This window comes from Argentina silus (genome assembly GCF_951799395.1).
Source record: "Argentina silus genome assembly, chromosome: 9".
NCBI classification, from domain to species: Eukaryota; Metazoa; Chordata; class Actinopteri; order Argentiniformes; family Argentinidae; genus Argentina; species Argentina silus.
This window is the reverse complement of record NC_139663.1, coordinates 3,381,132-3,404,365: the sequence shown is the minus strand read 5'-3', so window position 1 is coordinate 3,404,365 and position 23,234 is coordinate 3,381,132. Positions and strand designations below refer to the sequence as shown.

General features: G+C 42.7%; 3 protein-coding genes across 4 annotated transcripts; 1 reads left to right on the top strand and 2 right to left on the bottom strand.

Moving 5' to 3' along the window:
* Positions 1-1,946: 1,946 nt before the first annotated feature.
* Positions 1,947-5,241, bottom strand: LOC310809472 (uncharacterized protein). The gene is made up of 4 exons (XM_083676741.1): positions 5,167-5,241; positions 3,312-3,458; positions 2,800-2,929; positions 1,947-2,200 (listed from the first exon to the last, which is right to left on the bottom strand). Exons 2-4 carry the CDS (start codon positions 3,427-3,429, stop codon positions 1,975-1,977), a joined length of 474 nt encoding a protein of 157 aa, XP_083532867.1. The 5' UTR covers positions 3,430-3,458; positions 5,167-5,241; the 3' UTR covers positions 1,947-1,974.
* Positions 5,242-5,696: 455 nt separating this feature from the next.
* On the bottom strand, positions 5,697-10,159 carry LOC310809684 (uncharacterized protein). Its single transcript, XM_083677082.1, has 7 exons — positions 9,943-10,159; positions 8,948-9,715; positions 8,492-8,556; positions 8,276-8,337; positions 7,965-8,062; positions 6,923-7,035; positions 5,697-6,038 (listed from the first exon to the last, which is right to left on the bottom strand). The coding sequence occupies exons 1-7, from the start codon at positions 10,133-10,135 to the stop codon at positions 5,739-5,741; spliced, it is 1,599 nt and encodes a 532-aa protein (XP_083533208.1). The 5' UTR covers positions 10,136-10,159; the 3' UTR covers positions 5,697-5,738.
* Positions 10,160-10,312: 153 nt separating this feature from the next.
* ift70 (intraflagellar transport 70) lies at positions 10,313-23,135 on the top strand. 2 transcript variants are annotated; one of them, XM_083676219.1, is made up of 19 exons: positions 10,313-10,441; positions 10,928-10,993; positions 11,429-11,638; positions 14,866-14,922; positions 15,040-15,175; positions 15,381-15,485; positions 15,865-15,993; positions 16,277-16,326; positions 17,110-17,262; positions 17,683-17,748; positions 17,885-17,938; positions 18,269-18,334; positions 18,657-18,727; positions 19,185-19,395; positions 20,333-20,404; positions 20,639-20,742; positions 21,156-21,234; positions 21,957-22,086; positions 22,502-23,135. In XM_083676219.1, the coding sequence occupies exons 1-19, from the start codon at positions 10,388-10,390 to the stop codon at positions 22,636-22,638; spliced, it is 1,950 nt and encodes a 649-aa protein (XP_083532345.1). In that variant the 5' UTR covers positions 10,313-10,387; the 3' UTR covers positions 22,639-23,135. The 2 variants fall into 2 exon arrangements, with proteins under 2 accessions (XP_083532345.1, XP_083532344.1); XM_083676218.1 differs by having other exon boundaries at positions 18,651-18,727.
* Positions 23,136-23,234: the final 99 nt, after the last annotated feature.

Sequence of the window (23,234 nt, the reverse complement as noted above, 5' to 3'; positions counted from 1 at the left end):
ATATGACGTGTTGTAATTCTCATGAATTATCATGCCATATGATAATGTTCAGCCAATTTTGATAACTCAAACAATTCAGTCATACTGCATTCCAATATTTGTACTCATAACATCCTTGCATTAAAATCATCAGTGAAGAGATTATAATTTAAAAGACATTATTATCATAAAGTTAATAAGTGATAATATGACATATTCAAACCTCAATATGAATTTAGCTATGAATAGGAGGGTGGGGGAGTATACTCATATCTTTACAACCCCGGGGTAAATGGAAAGTGTCCCACAAAGACAGACTGATATAAGTATTTCCCACATATAGATTATTGGAAGATGAAAAGGGTGACAGGTTGAAGGAGGTGGGTACAGCTGAGTTTATAGCTATTGTCACAGGGTTTGTTTCATAGTTTGATCAAATATTGCACATATAAGCACAAAGTCAATGTTTAAATCCAATATATGAGAAGTCAGATTCCTACTTTGGCCTATAAATGGATTGTATATTGAGTTTGCTTTGTACTTTGACACATAGTTCATGGTTTCTAGACAAAATGTATACATTTTTTGTTTCTATCTTTGATACAAGAATGGATTATCATACATAGAGCATAATCTCATTGAGTTTCTGTTTGGGTCTGTGAGTAGGATTAAGGCTGATATATGAAACCCCAAAAAACAAGATTTGTCGTTGTCAGAGCCACATTGTTTTGACACAAGAGAAGACAGAAGATTAGTGTGAGAAGATAAGTATTATCCTATTTCATCACCTCAGTCTGAGTTCATTGTGGATCTCAAGGTGGATAAAGGCCATGTTAGGATGCATGAAAATCCCCTTATCTGATTGTCAATGGTAGAGGCCTTGTAACACCATTATGATCCATCAAATCATCTCAAATTGAATATAGTATAACTAAAAGACAGTATACAAATGTGCTTGCATGCATTTTTATTGTTAAAATGGCACACCATTTTCAACTATATTTCTTTATCTCCAGCACCATACCAGTGTCTAGAGAAGAAGAAAAGGTCCTAAGGAAATGACCTGCTATGATTATAATCTTTTTGACTACAAATGTAGAAAATTGCTGTTTTCAGATATGTACAGTAGACACTGGTGTTGTGCTGGAGATAATGAATATGAGGTTGAAAATGGTGAAGGGTTTCAGATGCAACAGCAATCATGAGTGTCCCTGCTTGCCCTTGGTGATATGTTCTACGACATAACTCATATCTATTTGTTTAGTTTCAATCCTTTTTCATTTGTCATTTTTCAGTTGACCCATCTCAAGATTGAATGTTGGTGAAGATTACACATTACTGTATTAATGTGTATGGGATTTCTTATGTGCTGATGTCATACACCAAATTAGGGCACAGCTGAAAATACCAGCCTGCTCTAATCCTCCATTTTGAAGTAAATAAATGACTCATATGGCACAACATTCTGAAGTGAAGTCCTTCAAGGACGTGATGTCATATAAACTAGCTATGATTAAGTTTCCTATCCTATCATTGCCTACTCCCACATTTCTCACAAACACCACAGCTGCTGTCAGTATGACCCACTAATATGAGCTCTATGACAGTTTGACTTCAAGCAATAACAACACATGCCAGCGTGCCTCTCTAGTGGATGTATACTGGTACTTCAACCTCTGAAGTCACAATTGTACCAGCGACAGCAAGCGAATCAGAAAAGACTGACAAACTTCTGTAATGCAAAAGAGCTTTATTTGTACTTATTTCATATAGCACCACATCATACGGTCTACAGAAAACAAAGCACCACAGATAGTAAACATGCTTTTTAGGGAACAGGGAACACACTGCTCTCGCACTCACTCTCTCTCTCTCTCTCTCTCTCTCTCTCTCTCTCTCTCTCTCTCTCTCTCTCTCTCTCTCTCTCTCTCTCTCTCTCTCTCTCTCTCTCTCTCTCTCTCTCTAGGTTCCAAACCAAAATAGCTGTAGGAGTGTTTAGGAGGCAGGGACCTTCTTTTTGACCAATCTCCTCCTAGCAGGGCCATTGGCGGGGGGAGGGGCAGGGGCAGGGCCAGAGTTGGCATTAGTGGATCTCTCCATCTTCACCTCATCAATGAAGGTCTCTATGGCAACAAACTTCTCTGTGAGGTCACCGAGGTGAGCCTTGAGGGCATTGAACTCCTTGTAGAGGTCATCCAGAGCTTCTGACAGGGGATGGATCCTAAGAGAAATAAAAAGAAAGAGAGAGGGGGGGGGTAAAGGAGAAAGAAAGAAAAAGATGGGGGTAGAGAAAGAGACAGCGAGAAAGTGAGAGAGAGGAGAGGGAGGGAGAGCAGGCCAAACAAACAAAAACATTGGCAAGAGAAGGGGAAAAAGAAGAGGAAAGTTGAGAGGAAAGAGAGTGAGAGGAGAGGACAGGGAGGCACAGAAGACGAAGTGGGAGGAGGAGAAAAAAAAAACAGTAAGAGAGAATGAGAACTTCAAATATAACGTGATTGCACTGTTGGCACACAAAGACGATTGCCCCTCCAAACCATCAGAAGAGGCAGGAAATTCTCAATTTCCCTGTGTGGAACTCTGTCTCTTGTCTCCTTTACCCCTTCCCTAATTGCATACTGTGGCAAAATCAAATTCCAGTTCCAAGTGTTTTTATTACATGACTGACCACACAATGTCCTATTCTGTCCATTTCAGCTGTAGTCGAGGAACAGAAAATACCATAAGATAAATATCTATTCCTGAGCACATATTAAAAGTAGATCATGTTTGGAGTTGAGTCTCTCTCTTTCTCTTTATATGCTTCTCTCTCTCTCTCTTTACCTGGCATAGTCAGGCAGTAGTTCCTGGTGGTCGTTCTGCAGCATGGCTCTCATCTGGGAGAGGATGTCGAACCTCCAGTTGTCCAGAACCTGGGTGATGTTGGCCACCCCGCGCATGTTCACTTTCTCCGCTGGAACATTCCATATCAGACAAAAACAAAATAATTGACCTCTCTTACCGACAAAACAGTCTGCTTCAGCTTCTCACAGTCTGTTTCTAGTAGCCTGGCTAGTATCTTTGCAGTTAACAATGCTACATTGTTGCAAGATGAAACTCATCAATCATGATTATGCATAGGAAATCAATTTCAGGCAATTTGTATGTGTCAGACTCAATCAGAGTCAATCAAGAGGCCTGGTATACCAGTGAAACCAGTTTGATAACAATCCTCATTTTATGGAGCGAAATGGCTGGCTCTTACTGTATAATCGTTCACTTTCACCTCTAGCATTACATCATCATGATGCTCTCTGACCCCTGAACTTTGACCCCAGTGAATAAACAGAGCTCACAGCCATCCTTGTAGTTCCACTCCTCCGTTGCCTTGGCAGTCACCGGGCGTCGCTTCTGGCCCAGCACCACTACCACGGCAACGGCCAATAACAGCAGCACACTTAGCTTGGGGACCATGGTCACACCTCCACCTGTCCAGTAATGGCCTAAATACAATCAAAAACGGTTAATACCATAATATATGATTTTGCATTCAGTCAGGAGTACAGTGTTCACCAGTTTTCATCATGACGCCAGCTCATGTTGATCTACAACACTGCAAAACAAATGTCCATCTCATTATTGTGGCTAAAGCTTTGCAAAGCATGCAGTATCTATCAAATATTCAAAGTATGCACTCAAACTGTTTGGGAGTCAATCGACGACAGCTAATGGGTAAGCAGATATTCATGTCAATTCATATTTTGAATAAACTACAGTATCCCCTTTAAATGAAGATTAGGAAAGAGAGCCGTTCAACAATGGGATCCTCTAAAGAAAGTCATGTTGATTTCCCACCCTCACATTTATGTGACTGGGTGGAACAGAGGAGATGTGATTGCCTCTCCTGTGTCCCAATTATCCACCCTTTTCCTTGTGCACTCCACTACAGTACATGGATTGAAAAGTACAGGATTAGTGTAAGAGCCCATGATTACATCAATCCTAGGCTTATAAATCCACAAGCGGTAGTGCACAAGTCCACACCTGAAGGGAAAAGGGTGGAGAATTGGGACAGAGGGGATGACTATGGGGCCTGTCAGTCAGTGTCAGTCAGTCGCTGTACCACTGGGTAATCACACCTGACAGAGCCAAATTAAACACTCTCTCAGGGGAAGATACGCAGAGACAACACCGCGGCTTCACCATGGTCCTCAGCTTCATTCTCTTAATCCCCCCCTCTCTCCCTCTTTCTCTCTCTCTCTCCCTCTTTCTCTCTCTCTCTCTTTTTCTTTATCTGCATGCCTCCTCTTTTTACTCCTTCTTCCTTTCCCTCCCTCTCTTTATGCCAATGTTTTCCCTTCCCTATCCATCCGCTCTTTCTCTCCCCTCTGTTCATGCCTCTATGCTTCACTTCCTCCACCCTTCCTTCACTTCCCCCCCCCTCTCTCTCTCTCAGTGCATGCTGCAGCAAATTTCCCCCTGAAGATCATCATGTTATGCTAAACGCAGGTGATCCTGAAAAGAACCGACATCTTATCTCTCACAGGCCCCAGTTTAATATCAATTGAAGATAGCGTGTTCTCACAATAACTCAAAATTCCTCTTGTGCATTAAGTGTTTGTGTTGAATTTGAAATTAGTTTAATGTTGATGTTAATGTTGTTTTATCGTTCTGGTGAATTGATTGAGTTGGGGCCATTATCTCCCCGGCAGATGCTTGCCGCATTAGCTCCCACTATATTGTAAGTTGCTACAGATATGCATGTAAAAACCATCAAGCATCAAGGAATTATCTTGTACTACAGAACTGAATAGATAGTCTTACAAAATGTGTTTCATAGCATTATACATTCCTTTAAAAACACGTTTTTACAGTTTTCTTTTACTATTTAGATATTTGGAAAGCATATTATGTAACAGTTGCTGTTGCAGAAACATTAATGTGGATTAACACTTCACACACCTGATCTATTCCATTTTGTCGTGTTACTTCAGATGTGTTAAATATATTGTTCACATAGGTCACATAGGTCCTTCCTCTTCCTTTTTTCCCTTATGGAAATTCTCTTTGATAATTCCTCTAAATGCTGATATATACGTACTGTAGATACATGTCAAAGGGTTGTTGATTGAATTCAATGATAACATTGAGTATTTCAATAAGTTATGACATTTGAAGATAACCCCATGGTTATATCGGTATTTTACTTACCTGGTCAATGAAGAGAAAGTCGTTGCCTTGTTGCTCCCTTCAACTCTACTGCAAGGTTTCACTGTGCACAAAACATTCCAAATACACACCCTTTATTACATATACAAAGCATGCATGCACATGCACTGAGAGCTAAGTTATACTCTCTCTCTCTCTCTCTCTCTCTCTCACCCTTATTCAGTCTTGCCGGGGCCATGTGGTCAGTATGGTTTGGCTTACAGGCAGAGCCCCAGACATCAAGCCCAGTGTGTTCTGGATATGGGAAAGTCCATATCCTCACTGCTTTGTGTGAGTGTGAGTGTGAGAGAGAGAGAGAGAGCGAGAGAAAGAGAGAGAGAGAGAAAGAGAGAGAGAGAAAGAAAAACTGACAGTAGGCTATGCAGTGTTCTTATAAGTGTGTTTTTCACAATTATCTCCTTCTCTACTGTCCCGGGTGAGTTTTAAGAACCTGGTAACCCATGCACATTCTCACATTCTCTCCCAACATCCCAAATGAATGAGGAATGGAACCATTCAAGTAATATTAAATGTTCATCTTTATTAAAAACATAATTTGAGAGTGATGGTCAGCATTAATGATGAGGGGCCAGCTGGATCAGATGTCCCGGGTACGGCGGCTGAGGAGGTTGTCTGACGCTATTGGTCAGCATTTGGCGGCGGTGCCTTTTCTCAAATGGGCCCTTCTGCTGCCGACGCTCCTCTGCTTTCCTTATCAGGCTCTCAAACTCAGGGGACCGCCAGGATGGGGAGAAGACTACTAAGCCCTGAGGGTCCTCGGGATCAGTTTCCACATCGGACATCATGTCTTCTGTGGCCCCTCTCCATCTCTCCTTTTCCTCTTGTGTCAGTTCCTTGAAACGACGAATTAAAGCCTGTGTAGAATGCAATAGCATATAAGTCATTATGATACCCTTTATTTGCTCAACATAACATAAACATAACATAGCACAAAGTAGGCCTTGTTGAGTAGGCCTATTGCACATCAATCAGTTCATAACAGTTCATAAACAATGGATCATGTGACTCCCTTCCTAACGTTGAATTTGTACTCATTGGTTAGCCCCATTTGCCAGCTTGCATTCATTTCATATTTCATCTTAGGTGTTAGTAGTGTGCACTGATTTATATTCATATCAGTCTCCACATGAAGGTTTGGCAGAGACTTTTGGCTATGGTTTGTTAATAGAAAAACATATGTAATATTGATAATCTGACTCCAATGTAATTATCACTATGTGCAAAGAATTGTTGCGTTTGTGCTGAATTAGTGCAAGAAAGGTCAAATAGAATGAATCAAGTGAGTCTTTAGTAATACTGTATACTTATAAAACTATTACAAGGCGAATATTTCATAGAGAAATGTTACATCCTAATAGAGAGAGAGAGAGAGAGATAACCACTGGTCATTCAAAACAATGCTACTCACAACATGATGATAACAGGACACAGGAAAAGAAAAACAGCTTTTCCCTGACCTCTGCTTTTTATCACCCTAAAAACCACAGTATTTAAATTAGGAGCTGTTGATGAGACGACCCAACCACAATCGATCTTATTACATCCGAACTGATGACATCACAGCTTTGACACCTCAAGACATTCCACAGAGCTCACAGCCATGTTCCTTCTGGGGGATGGTAAACTTGGCAGAATTGATATAATGTGGAATAATGTGGTGTCACAGAGAAACGTAAAAGAAACGTTGACACTGAAATGTCAAATAAGACGGGTCAAAGTGTTTCATTTAAAAACGGACCTGTCTCTGACGTCGACGCCTTCGCTTCTTCATTCCCCTCTCATCAGCTCTGCTTGGGGTGTGTGTCAATATGTGCTTGTCCCTCTCCGTCCAGTATCTAGTTCTTGCTGCGTCTGATGAGACAAGAATGTGTTGTATTAATAATGCAAGTTAACTGGTTATAACAATCACACAACCTTGATATTTAATGCCTACTACTCACTACTACCAATATATTGCTTAGGCACATATGCTACTGGACCCCCAAGAAATCAGATGTAAGACGATTTTTTCTATCATGACAATTTTAGATTTATTTACACATAAAAATGTATGTCACAGCTCTCTAAAGTAAGTACCAATTAACCAACTTCAACAATCATTTATTTTGAGCACTGTGAGACACACTACCACCATGATAGAATTGTATGATGCAGTGTGAAAAAGGCTAGAAGTGACATGTAAAAACAAAATAAAAAAAACATTAGAAAGTTGTAAGAGGTGGAACACTATACTAATACTGGGTAGGGCCTCCCTTTGCTCTCAAAATAGCCTCAATTCTTCGTGGCATTGATTCCACAAGATGTTGGAAACATTCCTTTGAGATTCTGGTCCATGATGACATGATTGCATCACGCAATTCCTGCAGATTTTTCAAGTGCACTTTCAAGCTGTGAATCTCCCGTTCTACCACATCCCAAAGGTGTTCTATTGGATTCAAATACGGTAACTTGGAAGGCCACTGAAGAACCCTGAACTCATTGTCATGTTCATGAAACCAATTTGAGACGACTTTTGCTTTGTGACATGGTGCATTATCATGCTGGAAGTAGCCATTAGAAGATGGGTAAATTGTGGCCATGAAAGGATGCACATGGTCAGCAACAATACTTAAATAGGCTGTGGCATTCAAGCGATGATTGATTGGTATTAACAGGCCCAAAGTGTGCCAAGAAAACATTCCCCACACAATTACCCCATGTCCACCATGAGAAGGTGTACAGGTGTTCCTAATAAAGTGTTTGGTGAGTGTGTGAGGCAGTTCAAGTATGAGAAAACTCACCTTCAAAGTCTTTCACACTCCAATCTGTACCATTGTAATTAGCACAGAGTTGGTCCACTAAGAGCCTCCACACACGCGCATTGTGGACACTGTTCCTCCTGGAACACATGAGAATGAAAAGCCAGAAGATGCCGTTTTTTTTATTCTCTGGTTTATCATGTCTGTTTATGAAAATATGTGCATTCAAGCAAGTTATACTTCCATGATAGATACTCACAACTAGTTTGATGTGGCTAACATTTGAGAGAACAAAGAACCAGCATAAGACATTTAAATGTTCTCAAACAAGTATATTTGAATTATAAACTCACTTTTCTTGAGGCTTATATTGGTCCATCTCACCACCACGAGTGTATAGATCCTTTACTGCCCGCTATGGAAAACAGAGGAGGATCAACATTGGCACAATAACAGCCTTCGAAGATTATGTATGCAAATACAAATCACTCACAGGGCATAACTTAACTATCATTAATGTATGCAATTGTTGTAAAGGTATAGAGAAAATAAAAATAAACAGAACTTACAGATAACTCATACCGTCTTGCCTGACGACGAGGACCGTTCGCTGCTCTAGGCTCAGACCCAAGTCCTACAGTAACAGTATTGATTTTTTTTTTAAATCAAAGTAGGTGTACCTTGCAGATTTCTCTGCTTGGATGTCTGCTCACCACCTCAAGCTCAACCTTGACAAGACAGAGCGACCTTGGAAGGTCTGTTGGTTGTCCAGGGTCACCCCGAGGTTCTTGGCTGTCTGGGAGAGGGACACAATAGCAGGCGGGCCTTCTTAGGGAGGAAGATAGCTCTGGCTTGTCAAGGTTGAGCTTGTGGTGGTGAGCAGACATCCAAGCAGAGTGTCATCAGCATAGTGGTAAGAAAAACCATGTCTGCCTCAGGTGTTGAATACATGCAGTTTCTGTCGAGTGTGTATTCTCTGGCAGACATAAATAATTTGCAGGTAAGGAACTGACACAGTTTCTCACCTGTGTGTATTCTCTCGTGGACTTTAAGGTATCTCACAGCGTCAAAGCCTTTGCCGCAAGTGCTGCAATGATGAAGTTTCTCTCCAGGGTGACTTTGCTGGTGGAAATTCCGCTGACTTGCGGTAGTAAAGGTTTTCACACAAAAATGGCACTTGTATAGCCTCACACTTGTGTGAGCCCTTATGTGAATTTGCAATGAACTATTCTGTCTGAAGCACTTGCCACAATAGTGGCAACAATACTGTTTCTCACCGGTGTGAATTAGCACATGGTGCTGGAGTGCAGCTTCTGACAGATAGCATGTTCGACAGAACGAGCACTTATGTACCATCTGTCCTTTGTTCTCACTCTGCGGTAGAAAACAGTCTGGATTTACTGCAGAGAGAGGCTGAGAGTCACTTGTAGGCTCTGAGTCCTCTCCATCAGCATATGTTTGAATCTCTTCAGGTGTGTTGCTGGGAAGAAGGTTACTCCCACTGTTCTCCAAAGTTTGGGTCTGGTAAAAGTAAAGATGTGATGGCTGAAGTGGGTCCTCCTGATCACCATCACTCTTCACACAGAGAGGAGATATTAACTCTATGGTTTCAGCCTCAAGCCCAAGAGGCTGCTCTTCCTCCTGATGAATCCAGAGTTTCTCCTGTTCCTCTTTAATCTGTGTGGTGGGCTCTGGGTCCTCCTGTCCCAGACTGGGGCTCCACTCCAGCTCACAGTGCTGCTGGTCAAGAGAAACCTCCTCTTTAGGAACTGGGGGAGTGAGTTGCTGGGGATCTGAAGAGAAGAAAAGGGAGATGCGCATTGTTCAAAAAATAGATCGCTATCTAGTTTATGTTAGACATAACTTTACTCACACAGTTGTCCAAAAACAATCTCATGCAACTCATGACTTTCAAGTTGCAATAGGCCTAGGTTCCCTGATCAACAGTCCAGATATGGCCACATATATGAGACTATTTAAGCAAGATAGTAGCTAGTACTTGTCGCTGACTGGTACAAACCTGCTCTATGTTGTTTTAATTCGGGGTTGGAAAGCAAATCCAGTTGCCTTCGTAGACGTTCGTTCTCTTTCTGTGATCGGAAGATTTCTTCCTGGTACTCTGTAATAGTTGTTTCAATTACCACGAATATTTCGACGGCTGCTGCTGATAGTCGCTCGGTAAGAAACACATTTAACGACTGTAATTTCGACATTTTGAGGGAATAATAGTCGCAGTCGCATAAGTAACATGAGAATTTAAAGAAGGCGGAAGAAAACCGGAAGTTGATTTAGTAAAATACATCTCTCATTGGTTATCCTTCATTTTTGGGGTTTCCTTTCCCGGGACGGTTGCTAAGTAACAGCAACACGCTCCATGACTTTTGTTTTTGGTGAATAAGCTCCGTCATTTCAAAGAATATTACATAGTATATCTGGCAAGCAGACAAGCTAGCTTCTTAAATATAATGACACTGACAACCATTAAAGATGGTGAATACACAGCCACGGTCTACAAAATGGTGAGTCGCTTGCATTTCATGAGTAATTGTTGAACATGCTAACGTTAGCTAGCTAGTTGCGAAGGTGATGCAGGTAGAGATTAGTCAGCTAGTAAAGTAACCCTCCTTGCTGAAAGTAGGGCCACTAACAAAACGTAAACAATGGAGCAAATGCATCTCAACATGCATGTACAAATAACACTTGATTTATATGAAATGGATCGGTTGTGTTCAATTATGACATTCCATGAGAGCAGCATTCATTTGGTAACATGATTTGAGGCTATGCGATTTGTTTGCGAAGTCTTATATCTATCACAATAACATGTAGTTCGGAACCTATAGCTAGTATAGTTGTGTACTCTCATATAGTCAACTATATAAGTCATATTAATCATAAGCAAGGGGTTTATTTCAGTATGTTATTTTTAGATACTGAAAATATCTTTGGCAGTGGCTTGAACTGGCTTGCAAACCTAATAGTGCTCTTCCCAATCCTCCTGAAAGATCAAAGATGGCCGGTATGGAGAGGCCATCCACATCCTAAGTAATGAACTCCAGAAACAAATGAAGGTACGTTTGTTGCTGCTCACAGAGTTACTGTGTAAGATAGGCCTCAAGTGACCAAATTGAAAGTTCTGTTGTCCTGCGTTTGAGCTTACCATTCAATGCACTCACATAATATCATTTTAATATTTGGGCAACAAACAATACCTCAAATAAAGAAATACTCCTGCACACTGCTCTTGCTTGTTTGATTAATTTCTACCTAACATTTCGGTCAAAAGACCTTTGTGAAACATTAGCAATTTTAATTAAAAGCTTTCTATGTTTGAAAGAATAGGAAATGTTTTACTGGCACTTTACCGTCCAACCAAGATGCATAAAATGATTATCAAACTGGGTCAACAAAAGATATTAAGACACTCAAGGTCAATAGAAGTTCACTAGTGTTTCTGTAAAAACAGTGGATTTCACTTAAACCTTGGCTGTTGGTTCTTCTTCTAGTCTAGGGCAGCTCTGTCTCTGCTGGGCTACTGCTACTACCACATGCAAGACTTCACCAACGCGGCTGAGTGCTACGAGCAGCTTACCCAGCTACACCCAGAGGTGGAGGAATACAAACTGTACTACGCCCAGTCTCTGTATGGGGCCTGTGCTTACCCAGAGGCCATGAAGGCCACCTTCCTCCTGGACAACCCTAACAGCCACAGCAAGGTAACATTGATAGAATGTTTCATATACTAAAAAAAAAACATCAATCATACCAAGGTAACATTGATGATGTAGTCCAAAGATTACAACAGCCTCAATCGTCACTCTAGGGCAGTGTTTCTCAACCTTTTTTCAGTCGCGGCACCCTTTGCATGAATGAAAAATCTCAAGGCACCCCAATATATATGTATATATTTTTTTTAATGTTGATTATCATTAGAATACATACTGTCTCTGACGAACAACAAATGCATGACGCATGTAGCCTACTACTCTTACACGCACGCATACACACACACACACACACACACACACACACACACACACACACTATTCTTGCAGGAATGGATGACAGACACACACGTAGCTCCTGGTCCACAGCTCTCAGACGCTCTCTGTATACATCCGCTACGTTCCACGGTAAAGTCCGATCGTTTCCATTGAAATGGTTTTGGGTTCTTTGTTTTGTTAGGAACACTGGGATATTTCATTTTTATTTAGTTTTTATTCGTCTGGGAACGTTGTCTTTTTTCGCCTCAAACATTGGACCTCTCCCGCGTATTCTCTTTGATCGTGTTAGAGCGGGCGATGTTTTGAATAATTCCAAAGCCGCGCTCATAAGTCCGCTACGTTCCACGGTAAAGTCCGATCGTTTCCATTGAAATGTTTTGGGTTCTTTGTTTTGTTAGGAACACTGGGATATTTCCTTTTTATTTAGTTTTTATTCGTCTAGGAACGTTGTCTTTTTTCGCCTCAAACAGTGGACCTCTCCCGCGTATTCTCTTTGATGTGTTAGAGCGGGCGCTGTTTTGAATAATTCCAAAGCCGCGCTCATACGTCCGCTACGTTCCAAGGTAAAGTCCGATCGTTTCCATTGAAATGGTTTTGGGTTCCTTGTTTTGTGAGGAACTCATTTTTATAATTTTTTCCGCTGGGAACCCTGTCTTTTTTCGCATCAAACAGTGGACCTCTCCCGCGTATTCTCTTTGATCGTGTTCGAGCGGCGCTGTTTTGAATAATTCCAAAGCCGCGCTCATAAGTCCGCTACGTTCCACGGTAACGTCCGATCGTTTCCATTGAAATGGTTTTGGGTTCTTTGTTTTGTTAGGAACACTGGGATATTTCATTTTTATTTCGTTTTTATTCCTCTGGGAACGTTGTCTTTTTTCGCCTCAAACAGTGGACCTCTCCCGCGTATTCTCTTTGATCGTGTTAGAGCGGGCGCTGTTTTGAATAATTCCAAAGCCGCGCTCATACGTCCGCTACGTTACAAGGTAAAGTCCGATCGTTTCCATTGAAATGGTTTTGTGTTCTTTGTTTTGTTAGGAACACTGGGATATTTCATTTTTATTTCGTTTTTATTCCTCTGGGAACCCTGTTTTTTTTCGCCTCAAACAGTGGACCTCTCCCGCGTATTCTCTTTGATCGTGTTCGAGCGGCGCTGTTTTGAATAATTCCAAAGCCGCGCTCATAAGTCCGCTACGTTCCACGGTAACGTCCGATCGTTTCCATTGAAATGGTTTTGGGTTCTTTGTTTTGTTAGGAACACTGGGATATTTCATTTTTATTTCGTTTTTATTCGTCTAGGAACCCTGTCTTTTTTCGCCTCAAACAGTGGACCTCTCCCGCGTATTCTCTTTGATCGTGTTAGAACGGGCGCTGTTTTGAATAATTCCAAAGCCGCGCTCATACGTCCGCTACGTTCCAAGGTAAAGTCCGATCGTTTCCATTGAAATGGTTTTGGGTTCCTTGTTTTGTGAGGAACTCATTTTTATAATTTTTTCCGCTGGGAACCCTGTCTTTTTTCGCCTCAAACAGTGGACCTCTCCCGCGTATTCTCTTTGATCTGTTAGAGCGGGCGCTGTTTTGAATAATTCCAAAGCCGCGCTCATACGTCCGCTACGTTACAAGGTAAAGTCCGATCGTTTCCATTGAAATGGTTTTGTGTTCTTTGTTTTGTTAGGAACACTGGGATATTTCATTTTTATTTCGTTTTTATTCCTCTGGGAACCCTGTCTTTTTTCGCCTCAAACAGTGGACCTCTCCCGCGTATTCTCTTTGATCGTGTTAGAGCGGATACGTCCGCTACGTTCCAAGGTAAAGTCCGATCGTTTCCATTGAAATGGTTTTGGGTTTCTTGTTTTGTGAGGAACTCATTTTTATACATTTTTCCGCTGGGAACCCTGTCTTTTTTCGCCTCAAACAGTGGACCTCTCCCGCGTATTCTCTTTGATCGTGTTAGAGCGGACGCTGTTTTGAATAATTCCAAAGCCGCTACGTTCCATGGTAAAGTCCGATGTTTCCATTGAAATGGTTTTGGGTTCTTTGTTTTGTTAGGAACACTGGGATATTTCATTTTTATTTCGTTTTTATTCCTCTGGGAACGTTGTCTTTTTTCGCCTCAAACAGTGGACCTCTCCCGCGTATTCTCTTTGATCGTGTTAGAGCTGGCGCTGTTTTGAATAATTCCAAAGTTGCGCTCATACGTCCGCTACGTTCCACGGTAAAGTCGGATCGTTTTAATTGAAATGGTTTTGGTTTCTTTGTTTTGTTAGGAACACTGGGATATTTCATTTTTATTTCGTTTTTATTCCTCTGGGAACCCTGTCTCTTTTCGCCTCAAACAGTGGACCTCTACCGCGTATTCTCTTTGATCGTGTTAGAGCGGCGCTGTTTTGAACCCTAGAGTCTAGGGTATTGTTGATATAACTTTTAAGACTGACAACCCTAAACCATCACATAAAGATAATGTTGATATAACGTATAAGCCTAGAAACAAACAACCAGAACTTTCACACCAATGTTACCTTGATACAGTAGGTTCCTTATATCTAAGGAAGCTAACATTTAATATACAAAGGGAAAGTCTCAGCAATGTGTTCTCTGTACTAAAAATAAACATCAAAGAGCTGAAAACTAACTTGAAAGGAATTGTTGAACCTCCAGGCATTGTTGACCCTCCAGTCACGTCCTCCCTTACATAGCAATAACATTATATAATGAAATAAAGATTTGTTGTCTCAATGGGTGCACAAGAAATACAACTATTTTAATCTGCACTGATCATTTGCACCATCACAGGATTTCCCTAATATAGTGTTCTTGCACTGGGAGTGACCTTTTCTTTAGAAAGAAATGTGAATGAAGATGCGGATCCGTCAGCAGTTCTCTGACCCCTTGATACCATATTCTTTTAAAAATATTTCAGACCTTTTTCTCTCTTTATACAGATGATTAAACTGCAAGCGGCTATCAAATACGGGGAAGAGGAGTACTCTGGAGCAAAGGTTAATACTGGCCATTTGTTTGTGACTCCCATATTTGAAAGGATTCCAAATACTATTTGAACCCAGGTCTGATGTAAAGAGAACATGGCAGACTAAATGCTCCCTCCCCTCTCCCAGACGTTGGTAGAGCAGTTGCCTCAGGAGGACCCAGACTATGATGTGGACATGGGCTGTCTGCTCTACAAGGAGGGAGAGTATGAGGAGGCCTGCAAGAAGTTCATGTCTGCCATGCAGGTGCTGGGCTATCAACCAGGTGACCTCACTTCCTGTTCTTGAAATACACACACACACACACACACAGTATAATCTGGTGTTACTATATAACCCTAGTTTCTGTCGTGTAGTTATTCAGATTTTATTTCATTATTCTATGTGTTGGTTTGGAACCTCTGACTTGGGTGTCTATTGTATACGGTATATTCTAACAAAAAAAACACGCTCTCCGTTCTTGGTGTTAGATCTGTCGTACAACATTGGCCTGTGCTACTACAGTCTGAAGCAGTACGCTCAAGCGCTCAAATACATTGGAGAGATTATAGAGCGAGGCATCAGGGAACACCCAGGTAAGAGCAAAAGGACTGCCTCTGTCCAGTAAGATACAGTAGCTGACCTGTTCGCTGTACATCTGAATACATTAAACTGCCACCCACTGTGTTAAATGTACTTCATGTTTGTGCCTTGGCTTTACATGATTTTACAAAAGCAGTTAAAAAGAGTCTCCAGCTGATAGCAAACGCTCATAGTAAGTCTTATAATGCACTATGATTGTGTTGCATTGTAAATGAGTTATGCACAGGTGGTTCAAAGAAAGTCTTACCCTTTGTGTTTCTACAAAATGTACTTTGTTGAATGTGTCATGAGACCCTACACTTTACTTTTCTGAGTCACTCCCATCCACCTGTTGATTTCCCTGACCACCCTGCATGTCTGTGTGCCCCCCAGAGCTGAGCGTTGGCATGACGACGGAGGGCATTGACGTGAGGAGCGTGGGCAACACTCTGGTGCTGCACGAAACGGCCTTAATCGAGGCCTTCAACCTCAAGGCTGCCATCGAATACCAGCTCAAGAACTGTAAGTCTGACCTGGCTGGATTCAAATAAGTATTTGACATTTTTCAAAACTTTAAAATACATTAACTGTGGCTCATTGAGCTTGCCTGGTGCCATGGAACCAATTGGTGAGTCCCAAAAGTGCAAACTCCACCCATCCCACTGCACTCCAGGCAGGCTCAAGCAAATTGACATGGGGATTTCTGTTCCGTAAAGTAAAGTGCCACCGATGTTTTATGTATGAAGTTGGTAGTACTCTAAAGCGTCAGTTTCTACCCTGAGCTCTGCTGTCTGAATCTCTCCAGATGATGCAGCCCAAGAGGCTCTGACGGACATGCCCCCCAGATCAGAGGAGGTACTGTACACTGACCATGGCTCTTACCTAATCAGTGTGTGTGTGTGTGTGTGTGTGTGTGTGTGTGTGTGTGTGTGTGTGTGTGTGTGTGTGTGGTGTGAGAGAGGGAGAATGTTTGAGTGAAGGTACAGATATGGTTATTTGTTTAGACTGGATATGCGGAGGTGGAGAAAGGAGGAATGCACTTATTAACCTCAGTGTTATTCAGTGGACTGCCCCAGGCTGCTCAGGCCCAGTCAAGTCCTGCGTACAGGGTAGATACAGCCACCAGCTGAATGAATATTGTATGGCAGTGTCCTTTGGCTTTAATTGCCACTCAGCTGTTGAAATACAACAGACCAATGGAAGCGTGGCATAAAAGAGAGTGTGTGTGTGTGTGTGTGTGTGTGTGTGTGTGTGTGTGTGTGTGTGTGTGTGTGTGTGTGTGTGTGTGTGTGTGTGCGCGCGCGTGCGCGTGCGTGTGTGTGTGAGAGAGAGAGAGAGATTGCATGTGAGATTGCATGAGGCATCACTAACCATACTTGTCGGTTGGAATGACATTAAGCTGCTGTAACATGTCTACTTGTGTTAGGCAAAGATTTCAGTTTGGCTTCTACTCGTGTGCTAGTCTTAAGTGTGTAGCACCTTTTAATGACCATTGTCTGACTCGCTGCTGCCCTCTAGTGTCCATACATGTTACTCACAGCTGATCTGGCTGAGTGTTCTACCATACTGTAGACAACTGTGTGTGTGTGTGTGTGTGTGTGTGTGTGTTTAACGTGTGTGTGTGTTCCCTGTATGTAGGAGCTGGACCCAGTGACTCTCCATAACCAGGCTCTGATGAACATGGATAAGAAGCCATCAGAGGGCTTTCAGAAGCTGGCCTTCCTGCTGCAGCAGATCCCCTTCCCCCCGGTCACCTTCGGCAACCTGTTGCTGCTCTACTGCAAATATGAGGTACGTTACCCTACACCGGAGATCACACTGAATACTATTACCACCCAGGTTTGGTCTGCCCCTCCACTGCACAGTTATTCTACTGTGTGTGTGTGTGTGTGTGTGTGTGTGTGTGTGTGTGTGTGTGTGTGTGTGTGTGTAAGTTGACCATGTTCATGTTGAAATCAATGCCCATGCTGTGAGATACCTATTTTTTATTCAGTTTGATCTGAAAGCACCCCATGTCATCTGTGCTTTGATTAAAACACAGTGTGTTCAGCAGGCTCGTGCAATTTTAATTAAAATGGAATTAATGTCCCCGCTGGGTTTGCTCTCTCTATTCCCCCTCTCTCTCACTCTCTTTCCCTCTCTCTTTCTCTCTCTCTCTCTCTCTCTCTCTCTCTCTCTCTCTCTCTCTCTCACTCGCTCTCTTTCTCTCAGTACTTTGACTTGGCTGCTGACGTGCTGGCTGAGAATGCACATCTCACATACAAGTTCCTCACCCCGGTAAGAAGCTACAGAGGCACACTTTCACCCTTTTTGTGTCAAGCTATAAGGTCTTGAGCTAAATCAAGTTCATATAGCCAATATAATATGATATGACCTATAATATTAACACCCATATCTGGTTTGTCCTTCCCAGTATCTGTATGAGTTTCTGGATGCCATGCTGACCTGCCAGACTGCTCCAGAGGAGGTGATACACAAACATCCCATAATAACACAACCTTTACAGCCCTCAGTGGTCTTATTCAGGGTTGTTGTGGAGGGTAAACACGTGTGAATGCCCTTCACAGCAGACTTGTTTTAAGATGGGGAGAAAATAATTGTTTACACTCAAAATTCGCTGTGTTGTGGTGTTTAGGTGTTACCCAGCTTTTTTCTTCCACTACATCCCTTGTATTATCCTTGTGCTTCCCATTGGAATAAAATAACATGGGGGGGGGGGGGGGGGGGGGGGCAGCTGATACATTCATATGTTGTAGTCTGATGTCTCTTGTATTTCTCTCGTGTTCGACGACCGCAGGCGTTTCGGAAGTTCGACGAGATGAACGCCAAGCTGACGAAGCAGTTGCGCAAGTTGGCCAAACAGGTTACATTCTCCCATTCTCCTTTCCCCCTTTCCTCCCCTATTAAGATGTAAGGCTGGCTGGCTGGCTGATCATTCACACTTGAGCCTATTAAGTCTCTCACAGCACCATCTCTTCTGTTTCCACTGGAGCTTTGTTTTATCCCTGTTACCATAGCGATAGCTACCCCTCCTGGGGTCCACACAAAACCCGAGACTAAACGTAGACACGGAGATAACAACATAGAGAGAGTCACGTTCAGGTAACATTCAGGAGATGTACAAGTCCATATCTCAGGCTGTCTCAGATGCCGCTGACCGTATCTGTGTTTACTCTAAGGTGCAGGAAGCTCGACTTGCCCGCGATGACGACTCCCTGAAGAAGGCCCTGCAGGACTATGACGAGATGTTGGAGAAGTGAGTTCAGTTGTAGCCCTTTCAGTACTCATCTCATTACACAACATAAGTTACCAAGTTACCACTAATCTGTCCCTGATAGTCTTGAATCTATACAACTCTGTCCTGTTTACGATTCAGTCAAAGCGCATTCAGTCAGAGGGATCCTAGTGGTGTCTTGGCTGGTGGAATACACTCTGATGCAACTTCTCTAGTCTGACATACACTTTCAGCTGTTTGGTGGCTTGTCGTATCACCTCTCCTTTGATTGGTGACCTCTCTTGCCTTCCCCCTCCTGATTAGTCACTTCTGTTCACTCTCATTTCTGATTGTGCCCAGGTGGTCGGTTGCCTTACCTTCTGTCCTGTGATGGGTGACTTGTCTTCCCCACTCTCCTGTCTGATTGGTCGCCTTTTTCCACTTTCCTGTCCGAATGGTGGCTTCCTTTCTCTCCCCTGATTGGTGTCTTATCTTGCAGGTACATCCCAGTGCTGATGGCTCAGGCGAAGATCTACTGGAACAGGGAGAACTACAACATGGTGGAGAAGATCTTCCGCAAGTCGGTGGAGTTCTGCAACGAGCATGACACCTGGAAGCTCAACGTGGCCCACGTGCTCTTCATGCAGGAGAACAAATACAAGGAGGCCATCGGCTTCTATGAGCCCATCGTCAAGAAGCACTATGACAATGTGAGTGGATGGATGGGTGGATGGATGGATGGATGGGTGGGTGGATGGATGGGTGGGTGGATGGATGGATGGCTGGGTGGGTGGATGGATAGATGGGTGGGTGGATGGGTGCATGAGAACTAGTGTAATGAGGCCATCGGCAAGGAGCACTACAACAACATTAGGATGGATGGGTGGAATGGGTTCATGGGTATATGGATCGATGGAGGGGTAGGTGGGTGAGTGGATGGATGGATGGATGAATGGGTGTGTGGGTGGAGGGATGGATGGATGGGTGAATTGACTGATCCTTAATCATTCATAGTCAGGGTGAATCGATACCCAGCCTGTGTGGCCCTCGGCCATAAACCATTCATTGTAAATAGGAGATGAAGAGAGGAGGTTTCAAATACACTACCGTTGAAATGTTCATGTTTTTGTATTTGACCAGTCTGCACTAGTGACAGACAGTACATTTATAAAGAATAAAAACTGTCTCTCTTTCCGTTCTTCCGCTCGCTAGCTGGAGCAGTGTAATATTCAGGAGTGTCCCTGCAAACGCAAGCCCTCGGTAAAGCGGCCCGGTCGCCCTGTTCTCTCTGGTGCTCTCGCAATGCAGTGCTTTCTAAATGCAGTGTCTCATCCTTGCATGGGATTATTTTTCGTGTGGTGGTTTTGGAGTGGCGTCGATCCTCTCTTTTTTTTTTTCCCCTTCTCAATGAAATGAAAGTAAAATACCTCTGTGCACACTGTTTGCTCCCGAATGTGGAAGATCACAGTAAGGTTCACATTTGGGAGCAGCCGTTTTAGTTTCTTTTCATTGCTATTCTCTTGTCCAGACGTTTTTTTTTTTAGTTTTTTTTCAATAATATGCTTTCTTTTCATCTTGTTTCCATTTCAGCATTGTTAGATAGTCTTTCAACTGTTAAACAGTGTGTGTGTGTTTGTCCTCCCCCAGATCCTGAACGTCAGTGCTGTGGTACTGGCTAACCTCTGTGTGTCCTACATTATGACCAGCCAGAATGAAGAGGTAAGAGGAGTTGTGTGTGTTAAAGGTGTTAAATGTGTGTTAAGTGTGTGTGTGTGTGTTAAGTGTGTGTGTGTGTGTGTGTGTGTGTGTACGTGTGTGCACGTGTTTGTGTCTTAAACTAAATATGCTTGCTTTGTACATGCACATCTGTATGTGTGTGTGCTTAATCTACAGAGCAGTATACAGTAATATGACTAGTATATAATATGTCTTCCCTTATCCTCACCTCCTCAGGCAGAAGAGCTGATGAGAAAGATAGAGAAAGAGGAGGAGCAGATCTCCTACGACGACCCTGACAAGAAGGTCTTCCACCTGTGCATTGTCAACCTGGTGATTGGGTGAGTGATATTGACGAATGCACTCCTCACTGTATCATGGCCTACATTAGCAATTACAAACAGGAATCGCATTTGTCGTGAAGGGTGGTAGTTTAACAGCATAAAAAAAGCAAAGACACTACCATTATTTCAACTACTTAGTTCTGTGCTGTATTCAAACCAGACTTGGAAATTGCACAATTGACATCCCCTGCATCACATATACACACTGTGTAAATAGATTATCACTCTGTCTCATGGACATTGCAAAAAGAGAGGCTTCCGATTAAATGCCACTACAAGTTCTAATACTGACAATTTGCTGTTTCGTGCTGGCCAAAAAAAGTTTGACAACTAGCATGTTTTGAATTGTTTCTTCCCCAGAAGACGACACTACTACTACAGTATATTAATACCCATGTCTTCTCTTTCAGAACCCTGTACTGTGCCAAAGGGAATTATGACTTCGGCATCACCCGTGTGATCAAGAGTCTGGAGCCGTACAACAAGAAGGTCCGACATTTTGTTTTTTTCGTCTTAGGTTTTCTAGAAAGTTCTTAAAACGGAGTGTTTTTGATGTTTCTGTCGCTTCCCCGTTGCCAAGTCACCTCTGACAACTATTTCCCCGCAGGGGTGTATTTTTAGTTGATGCGAAAGGGCTTGGTTTGATGTTCTTCTATTCTGTGTCTCTGACTTTTGTTTTTGTCCAACCAAAACATCACCAAGAGTGCTGCACCTGTGTCCACTTAGCCCAGCTGAACACACACACAGTTGCTCTGCAGGGGTGACGGTCCTCTTTAAGTTGTTATTCTCCCACTGAACCCCTCCCCATTGTCAAAGCCTACCAAACACTTAAAACAAGGGCTACATCTGTCACAAAAAATCTACAATCACTCCACAGAAATCTTCGGCTACACAAAAGGCAACGTACTCTAAGACCTACACTGACTGACTAGAATTACAGAAGTCCTACAAACAATATTGTGTCTGTACATGTCAAGACGTGTTTCTGTATTATTAGACATGTGGGATTATTGACTGGGTGTAATGACCCTGTGGGATTGTCACTGGGCCACCTGAGTCCCACTGATGAGCGTGTGTGTGTGTGTGTGTGTGTGTGTGTGTGTGTGTGTGTGTGTGTATGAGAGTGTGTACGGGAGGAGCACAAATGTGTAAAGTGTACATGACTTCTCTTTACATCATTCTCCCCTTTTTCTGTGTTCTGTTCTGTGTAGCTGGGTACGGACACGTGGTTCTACGCCAAGCGCTGTTTCCTATCGCTGTTGGAAAACATGGCCAAGCACATGATCATGCTGAGAGACTCTGTGGTGCAGGAGTGTATTCAGTTCCTGGAGCACTGTGAAAGTAAGGCCTTACACCCCCAGGGGGGACAAACACACTCACAGCACTGTAAAGGTACTGCACAGCCTAGGGAGGGGTGTGGAGGTTAGGATACAGTCCTGATCTTATTCTTCATTAGAGAAGGGATTTATGATCCCTGTGGCGCTGCTAAGGGACAGTGGAGGAGTGTTATTGGTTTAGCTATGAAGAAATTAATTTGGGACTTCATCACTCTGTTGAAACCTCAGGCAGCTAATTGATTTCCAGCTCTCTCCTCCAAGGGATTACTGTAAATGTTTTTCTTTCCTTCTCCCTCTCATCCATTACTGTACCTGACTCTCTCTCCCTCTATCTCTCTTTCTCCATCCATCTCTTTCTTGCTTTACCTCACTCTTCTCTCTACCTCCCTCACTCCATCTATCTCTCTCTCGCTCTCCAGTGTATGGTAAAGATGAGCCAGCCATCATAGAGCAGCCCTTGGAGGAGGACCGCATGCACATTGGCAAGAACACAGTCACCTACGAGTCCCGTCTGCTCAAGGCTCTCTTCTACGAGGTCATCGGGTGGAATCAGTGATTTCTTCAAATGGAATCAGCGATGTCATCAAATGGAACTCGTTATCTACACACCAAAGACTGTTAAAGCATTGGCTTCCATTTGTAAAAAGTCATAAAAAAAGACCAAATTACTTTTTATTCCATATTTTGGACTCCTCATATATGGTAGCATTGTTCGGAACAACTGTCTGTCTCACATGCACGCCCGCACGCACACACACAGAACCCATGGGACTCATTACTTTGTGCGCCAGAAGCTTAGCTCAGCTAGAAAAATATTGGCAGACAGTGAGAGAGACATGTTTAAAGAGATACTGTATCGTTTTACCCAGTTTGTTTTGGTTTGGTTTGTCTTTTGGGGAAGCTACGAACAAATGGCTGTATGTGGGTCCGCCCTGACCATTTTGTGAGTCTGTAACTCCTCTTTTAATGTTTGTTGGAAAAGATAGTCATTGTGTGTTTGTCTATTATCAATTGTATTTATTTTTTTACAGAATAAAAAAGAAATGTACATGATGGGTGTAGTTTTCGCCATCTAACAATTGCATTTGAACTGGTCATGCAGGTATTGTTAGCTTAACACTGAATGCTAAATAGCCTTTGACCAATCAGTGT

Coding starts and splice junctions, on each gene's coding strand:
- LOC310809472 (XM_083676741.1), bottom strand. CDS start 3,429: ATGGTCCCCAAGCTAAGTGTGCTGCTGTTATTGGCCGTTGCCGTGGTA. Junction 2,930..3,311: donor GTGGAACTACAAGGATGGCT/GTGAGCTCTGTT, acceptor GGAATGTTCCAG/CGGAGAAAGTGAACATGCGC. Junction 2,201..2,799: donor CTACTGCCTGACTATGCCAG/GTAAAGAGAGAG, acceptor TATTTCTCTTAG/GATCCATCCCCTGTCAGAAG.
- ift70 (XM_083676218.1), top strand. CDS start 10,388: ATGACACTGACAACCATTAAAGATGGTGAATACACAGCCACGGTCTAC. Junction 18,335..18,650: donor TGCGCAAGTTGGCCAAACAG/GTTACATTCTCC, acceptor GTTTACTCTAAG/GTGCAGGAAGCTCGACTTGC. Junction 20,743..21,155: donor ATTGTCAACCTGGTGATTGG/GTGAGTGATATT, acceptor CTTCTCTTTCAG/AACCCTGTACTGTGCCAAAG.
- LOC310809684 (XM_083677082.1), bottom strand. CDS start 10,135: ATGTCGAAATTACAGTCGTTAAATGTGTTTCTTACCGAGCGACTATCA. Junction 9,716..9,942: donor ATTAAAACAACATAGAGCAG/GTTTGTACCAGT, acceptor TCTTCTCTTCAG/ATCCCCAGCAACTCACTCCC. Junction 8,063..8,275: donor CAATATAAGCCTCAAGAAAA/GTGAGTTTATAA, acceptor CATGTGTTCCAG/GAGGAACAGTGTCCACAATG.